General features: G+C 36.3%; 3 protein-coding genes across 3 annotated transcripts; 1 reads left to right on the forward strand and 2 right to left on the reverse strand.

Annotated features, from left to right (window-relative positions):
• Window positions 1-12: 12 nt before the first annotated feature.
• LOC118745867 lies at window positions 13-1,391 on the reverse strand. The gene is made up of 2 exons (XM_036479535.1): window positions 935-1,391; window positions 13-878 (listed from the first exon to the last, which is right to left on the reverse strand). The coding sequence occupies exons 1-2, from the start codon at window positions 1,082-1,084 to the stop codon at window positions 315-317; spliced, it is 714 nt and encodes a 237-aa protein (XP_036335428.1). The 5' UTR covers window positions 1,085-1,391; the 3' UTR covers window positions 13-314.
• On the reverse strand, window positions 1,248-2,659 carry LOC118745866 (protein FAR-RED IMPAIRED RESPONSE 1-like). Its single transcript, XM_036479534.1, has 2 exons — window positions 1,400-2,659; window positions 1,248-1,319 (listed from the first exon to the last, which is right to left on the reverse strand). Exons 1-2 carry the CDS (start codon window positions 2,507-2,509, stop codon window positions 1,308-1,310), a joined length of 1,122 nt encoding a protein of 373 aa, XP_036335427.1. The 5' UTR covers window positions 2,510-2,659; the 3' UTR covers window positions 1,248-1,307.
• A 3,485-nt stretch (window positions 2,660-6,144) lies between these two features.
• LOC118745868 lies at window positions 6,145-7,868 on the forward strand (the record flags this gene model as incomplete). Its single annotated transcript, XM_036479536.1, is given in 4 exon segments — window positions 6,145-6,470; window positions 7,498-7,603; window positions 7,672-7,752; window positions 7,805-7,868. Coding segments are annotated over 4 exon segments (490 nt in total), but the record flags the coding sequence as incomplete, so codon positions are not given.

A 7,868-nucleotide genomic window follows, 5' to 3' on the forward strand; every position in this document is an offset into this window, starting at 1 on the left:
GGTTAAGGACCCTGCCCATATAAGGGTAATTTTCAAAAATAAGAAAACTATGAAAGCCTATAAAAACTTGGTACGCGGTAGTTAGTGAAGCCAATGTCTCAAAGTCCTTCTGTACACGGTGTTTCGTTAGGTGAAACTAAGTACTTTTAGAATAAGTATTTATCGCTGTGAAAATAAATAAGTAACATCCAAAATAATTAAGCCAATTGTACTTTGGTATTTATTTTATTTTTTCTAAGTTAGTTCTTAAAAAAAAACCTTATTGCTGTTTATTATTCAATAATATTTAACAATAAAATCGCACAAAATCAATTTTACCCTCCTTTTTTTATGCATGCTGAGCAAAACCATACTTTCGTGGTTTTCTTTCTATATTTTTTAACACATTTGGAATGAAAAAAAAACAAGCAAGAGCTACATAACATCCACTCTAGTAACACGTTAGTATTGACTTGTCCGCAAGTACGACAAGTTTTGATATCTTTCTGCTTCTTTTCTGATATTGCCTGTTCAAGTGCAAAAAAAGCCTTCTTCACGCAGTATTTTGATAATAACTGGACATTAACGTTTTGAAAAGAGTCTCTTAAAATGTTAATTTCCAGGTTTAAGTCGGTAGTTTTAATAAGATACTCCGCGTCGAGGACACTTCCCACCAAGTCTTTGTCAATCAACCAACCTAGCATTTCTTGTGTTTGTTGCAGTTGAGCCCTTTCGAGAAATGGAACCGCCAGTTTCTTTTTTTTTGATCGCACTGGAGTTGTAATGGAACCTAAACGGGGGGTTCCTCTAATTTTTATTGGAATCGGGGAATTAATGCTGCTCACCATGCTGCCAAGTCCTGGTAAATCCTCTCTTCTCAAATCAATTGATTTATTATCCTGCAATAAGAATGAATATATTTGGAGAAAAAATGCTGAAGAAAAACCGTACGTACGTATTGTGCTGGCACCTCCATGCTCGAAGTAGTATATTCTTCTACTTCAATGCGTATGCCATGTTGCAGACTCCATGATTTCTTCAAATTATGAAGATTATCTATCATCTTTGGAATATCTGGTTCGTAAGCCGTACATACCAGCTGCATCAACTGCTCCAGATGCGGCTTGACTAATTTTCGTTTTTGAGGAACGCTAAGAGGTTTGGTAGCTTTCGGCGTGTCTACAATTTCAAGTTGTCTAAATATTTTATGCAAATTTTCATTTTTATCGGGATCCGTATCAGGTGAGATTTTATACTTTCGAGCTATGGTAACTTTGAAGTTTTTTCTCCATGACTTCTCAATTATTTGGAGTATGGTGATCTTTTCATCAAAATCGGAGCTACAAGAATTACTTACAATGAATGCAAGGCTATCGGTAATCGGCTTGAGCAATTTTTTGCATCCTGTAATTGTACTTACATTGGGAAATCCCATGTCGCATATAAGAGGCAAACGCTCTCCAATCTCACCAGCTGTCTTTACGCGGAATATACGTTGCGTCCGCTTGTAATATTCTTTAGTCCATCGCATATTACAGAGTCGTTCTTCATAGAGTGACAAATCAAGTGATTTTCTCACCGCAAACAAATGGCGGCAGGGGAGAAGGGAGGACGCTGAAGTTGTACAAGAGCAAAAGTCTTTTGTCACTTGCAAAGTTGTGCCTCTCCTCTCTATCAAACATCCATCTTCGCACACATGTGTGATGTTCACATATTCATGGCGTTTTATTTCATCCGATATATGCTCAAAAGCCCCATCTGTTAAAAAATTTGAATATTTCTCAAGGATACTCCCTCTCTTGATATAAACCTTAGATTTCATGAACATCTTAGCGGCTTTTGAATCAATTTCATTAGTATGTGAATCACAATATACAAAAAATGATCGCAAAAACTCCAACAAGCTGCTTCGTTTCTGAATTACTTGTTTCAATTTTTGATTTATTGATTCCACTCTGTTGTTAGTCCGATTCATTAAATTCCCTTCGACCATACTAAACACCACCCATTCCTCTATAATGCCATGCCAGTTGTCATTGTAATAATCAAGTACATCGCTTGGAACCTCCTTCCTAAATTCTTTATATACTTTATCGTACTCTTCTTTCGATTCACTATACGCTAGTCTCTGTACAAATGTTAAAATTTTCACCATTTCTTCTTTTGAAATATTTGTAATGTTTCGTCGAAAGGTTTGCAAGGTGTGGAATAAACAAATATACACCGGTGGACTTGTACCTTTCTCGGAGTCATAGAAGATTTTTTTTATGACTTTACGTCCTGTGTGGTCCTTATCGCTCATAAAGCAACGGGTTTTGGTGCACACAGAACCATTATTCTCCTTAAAAGTGGATATGAACCATTCCACAGTAGCTTCGTCCTCGACTGCTAATAATCCGACGGCCGCAATTTCAGACGAACAATTGGAGTCTTCGACGATCATGACCATAACAGTTAAATTACAGTCGAGTAGGCCATACGTGCCATCAATTAATACAATTTCAGGCCAAGCAGTATAAGAATGTCGCATATCTTCTGTGGAAAAATACAAGCCCAGGAATTCATCGTTGTTTTTCAAAATCGATACGTCAGCACCTTAAGCACATTTACGATAGTTATTTAATTCACTAAATATATCTCTCAATGAGTTACTTTCATGCTCACCTTTTTCATCGATCAAAAACTTTACAGCTTCTGTCAAGTCACGATTTTTTTTATTATCCTTTAGTTTTGCTTTCAAGTTGGAAAGGTCTTTTAGAGTAATATTCTTCCCCAAATTCTTTTGGATGTCCTGCTGTAAAATTTTCTTATTGCATCCCATGTGTAACAGACGCAAAACATCTGGCTCTTGATCTGGCTTGAGTGTTCTAACCTCGGGGTAGTGGTCATATAAAACCTATGGAAACCAAAGTTTTTAATTTGTATTAGAGATTTTCGGGTGTGTAATGAAATTCCAACATACAAAATCTCGAAATACAAAATCCCGAAAGACATAATCCAGACTCGACCATATCCCGATCAGACATATTCCAGACACGACTAAATCCCGACCATACATAATCCCGACAAGACACAATCCAGACAAGAAATCCCGAAAAAATATCCTGACAAAATATATAAATAATTAAAAAAAAATCGCGCGATTTTTTTTTAAATTATTTTTATATTTTGTCGGAATTTTTTGTCATGATTGTCTTCTGTTTTCTCTCAAAAATAATGGGAACATTTTAGAATGGTAGCCCCGGAGTATGGAATTAAGGAAAATAGGGGGTGTAGAGGGGGTTCTAATAGTTGTCTATGTAAAGTTTCAAAGCGCGGAACCTTATAGTTTTTAAGCAATTTCTTGTTAAAGTTTGTAATTTTAACCAACTTGTATGGCACTATTTTACAATATATAATGCACTTTCCACTAATTTACACGTTATTTACACTCAATATACGTGGAGTTAGAGTGTGCACTAGGGCTCTTGAAATTATTCGAATATTTCGATTATTCGAATATTCGAACGTTCGATCGGCAATTATTTGTACGATTGCTAATCGAATGTTACTATTCGAATAGTTGATTCGCTTCGATTATTCGAATAGTCGCAAAGATACGATTATTCGAATACCTCATTAAAATCGAATATTCGATGGTTGTAATAAGCGTTATTTTTTCAAATAAAAAAAATGTGAATTTATAACCTGCTAATTTATGTTGTTGCTTGGTAACTACAATATTTTCTCAAAACAAACTTATGGGGGGCATTACAAAGTGACGGGTGAGACATTGTAACTCATTTTTGCTCAAACTTTTAGTAATTTCTCTTCAATCATTAAATTGACAAGTTTCAAGCAGTTTCGTTCATTCTCTCTGCTTTTTCGCAGATTTAAACACAATCTATGTGTTTTATTTTTGTATCGTCTTCACTGGAATGACCCATATTCATACATTCAATTTATTTAAATGTGTACTTATACTTATATGTATATAATAACTGACAACGCTGAACACCTTTTGCAGAGAACACCTTTCTACGTGGGCGGCCTTCGGCCGCGCGTAGGGATTATAACCCTTACTACGCATCTGTATGTATTTAGATTGAATTAATAAATTCTTTAATTATATAAATCCTCCGTCCCTTTTATTTTTTCTTGTCTGAATAATGTGTTATCTGTATTTTAATTGGTCGGGACTTTGTTATGTCTGTATTATGTCTTGTCTGGATTTTTAAAAATTGTCTGGATTATGTCTTGTCGGGATTTTTAAAGTCGGGAATATGGAGTGCTCCCAGATTTTCAGGATATTGTGCAAACGGTCTTGGATTTACATTTGCAAATTTTGTGTTTGCTACCATGGCAACCTTTTGCATTTTGTTGCTGCAAATGCAAGATCATATGCACATGATCCTAAACAGCCCTATGGATTCGTCTCCGATACGATGCACACTGAGAAAAAATCACATACGTCGCTTTAAAACTTCGTTTGAGAGAACGGTTCTACCCTACTATATTTGTATCATGAACGTACGTAATTTTTCCGCAGTGTGCGAGGGTGAAAATAGTGATTTGAATAAATAAATCCAAAACTTCACCTGGGAGGGTACATGTCCTTGATGCTCCAAATTCACTTCTGTTATCTTTATATATCCTTGATCATTCAGGCATTGAAATTTTACTTTCGCTGGGCAATTCACTTTATATGAACTAAAAAAAGTTTTAATTTAATTATCAAAAGGTCATATTTTCAAAACTAATGGCCAATACTCTGTCAAGTATAACAATTTACCTGCTTTTTCTTTCCTTCGCTGTTTTAGTTTCCAATCTATGGGGTGGGGGTCCATGTTTACACGTGAACTCCACAGTTCTGAATTGCACCAGTTCAAAATTTTTTTCGTGACCACTTAGTTTTTGAGACCTTCCCCGGGTCAGTAAAGTTCTTGAACTATGCATCCACGCTTCCATGTATTCCACAACACCTTGGTGGCTGTCAAATATCATGCCGACAGTTGGGTTTTTGATCTTATTAATTGTTTGAACAGGAACATTTTTTTTCGGCATTGCTTTGTGCGCTGGTGTTGGTCGCAGTACTATTTGTGTTATTACGTATATTTCTATTGTTTAGTGAAGGGAAATATTTATATAAATGCAGCAATTGCTTAAGAGTAAAATCTGGTTCATGTGGAACATCGTTCAAGTCAATCTCCCCTGGATTCAAAGGTATCCAAAAAGTGGCACTTGCTCAGCTAAATGTTTGTAACGAGGTGGAAGAGTTTCACGCCATAAATAAGAACGCCAGGAATCAAGAGATGTCTGCGAGTTGTCTGGGCAGCGACGAAATGCTTTCAGAAATGACAGAGCTGCAATGCTGGACTCCTCTTTTGTAACCTAAAACTGATTTTCGAGCACTTCACTTAGCTGTTTGACTGCATCAAATCACCCGAGCGCGTGGGAATTAGTATGTTGTCCAAGTCGAAGAAAAGTGCTGTAATCTTCTTTAGATTTTTATTTATATTGGAGCTGTGGTTATACATAAATTAGCAGCATTTTTTGTGCTTTTATGGTGCTCATTACTATATTTAATTTCTGCTATGTATTGTCGAGAGAAACACAACGAAGTGACGCCAATTTTTTATTGATCCTAGCTGGCAGTTACAGTAATGGCCGTTATATGTAATGTATATAACTTTTACAGCTGAGACCACCTGTTATGCATTTTGTCACACCAGATGGTTGTCTCTTTATTTCTCAATGATCGGTTTCACACTGGAATACTTCTGCCACCAGAACAACTCTAGCTTTGATCGTTATACCCGGCGTTTACATGAGACAATTTTGCCAAGACAATAGCAAACATTCACACTTTTTCACTAATACACTCGCATAAAGACAATTGTCTTCGTCACTGTATTCGCCATAAAAATGCGTTTGTATTGTTCAACTTTGCGTTCAGCTTTTGTTTGAACAGTCTTCAACTAATCGCTTTCAACAAAGTTGGTCGCCAGCCAACAGTTAGCCATTCAACTTTTTTTCGTGCAACCCTGCGTTGGTTTCAACGCAAAGTTGAACAATGCAAACGCTGCTTAAAGACAGAGTTGAAGCCGAACGAGAATATACCGAACGCATCCGAATGCATCGTAATCAGAATCCGATGCCATAATTTTTCTGGGAATTAGAGTTGGCGCCCTTTTCACATTTCAGAAGCTCCACCGATTAGTCCTTCCGCTTAATCAAATAATCACTTTGTTATTCTGTCTTTTGTTAAAAAAAATGTGCACATTTTACGTAGGGCAAACATTTCCTTCGCTTGAAAAGTTGAACGAATTCATCGTGGAGTACGAACGAGTTCGTTCAGTTCGTTTATCGAAAGGCCGAACTAAATCAATTACAAAGTCGCGTGTTAAAGATTTGGAAGAATACTTGCATAGTTATGAAATAGAAATGCAGTGCTACCGGAGTGGGAAATATGTATCGAAAGCCAGGACTAATCCGCCTGTTCGTCCTGGAAGGTATGTGAAAACTAATTTTAAATCTCGTGTAAATTAAATTTTTAAAACTTGAGTATAAAACTTAAAAATCACAAGTGCAATACCTATGTATTGTGGCAATATATGTATTGGGGAACATCTCAAATCACGACACAATTCAAAAAATAAAAACCCTTACTAATGTCGTCCGTAAACCTAGCTGACCCAAGTCGCCAAAAATCAATAAAAATTATCTAGGAATTAGGTGTCTTTTAGGTTTTAATTAGGGCCTCCAAAATTCATTTAGGTGCTCGACTGGTTTCCGAAAAATTCGCAAAAATGTGCTAGTCAGCTAGGTTTACGCGAACCAAAAATTAGTTTAAAACAAAAATTTAAAGATGGGTCAGCTAGGTTTACGTAAACCAGCTGACCAACACATCTTTGCGAATTTCCCGGAAACCAGTGGAGCGCCTAAATTAGATTTGGAGGCCCTAATTAACACCTAAAAGACACCTAATTCCTAGATAATTTTTATTGATTTTTGGCGACTTGGGTCAGCTAGGTTTACGGACGTTTACTAATGTTAAGTGACCTATGTCTCTAGTCCTCATCTAAACCATGTCTAATCCTTACTAAATTGAGTAGTAAGGGATATACATGAACTAGGCAAGGATTAGAGGCATGCGCCACTTAACGGTAGTAAAAATTTAAATTTTTTTGAATTTTGAATTGTGTCGTTATTGCAGACGACCATTGATATATACTAAAGGAATTCAGTTTGCTTCACTGTAAATTTTTTCTTCAAATATATAAACTGTAATATGTAATGCTACATAATGTTAATGTTAGAGCTGACTCTTATGTTAAACAACAAACGATGGGGAAACAATGTGGGCGCTCCAGCGCTCAATATCTTCATTTCTCTTCCTTCCATACCCTTTTTGTTTGAGTATGAGTAGTTTACACATTTGAAGAAAACTTCACAGTGAAGTAAACTGAATTCCGACGCAGACCTTTAATACCTACACCTGTAAAAATATTCTAAGTAATAAGTATTTTCCATCTTCAGTTGTTTTACAAAGAAGACAAATTGTCCATTCAAAATAGTCCTGCGTGCTTTGGGAAAGAAGTCATTACAGGTGAGGAAGGTGGTGCTCGACCACAATCATAACTCGGTGAGTTCAACCGTATTTACGTTTTTATTGAACGGCCTGAATTTTTATTTTGAAATTTTGTCTAATAGCCTATTAATAGCAATGATTCATCTTACGATGACACGGGTGGTTTTAACGCGGAGGACGTTGACGATGTTGCCATTGAAGAGGTGATGAGAGAATGATTTTTCCGAAAATTTTTTCATTTGTAATTTTCAGCAGAGTTCCGACATGGCAGGGTATGACATAAACAAGAACACTAATCAGAGAAGAGACGGAGATTACG

Source organism: Rhagoletis pomonella, unplaced genomic scaffold (assembly GCF_013731165.1).
Source record: "Rhagoletis pomonella isolate Grant_MI unplaced genomic scaffold, Rhpom_1.0 Rhpom_scaffold_00009, whole genome shotgun sequence".
Classification (NCBI taxonomy): Eukaryota; Metazoa; Arthropoda; class Insecta; order Diptera; family Tephritidae; genus Rhagoletis; species Rhagoletis pomonella.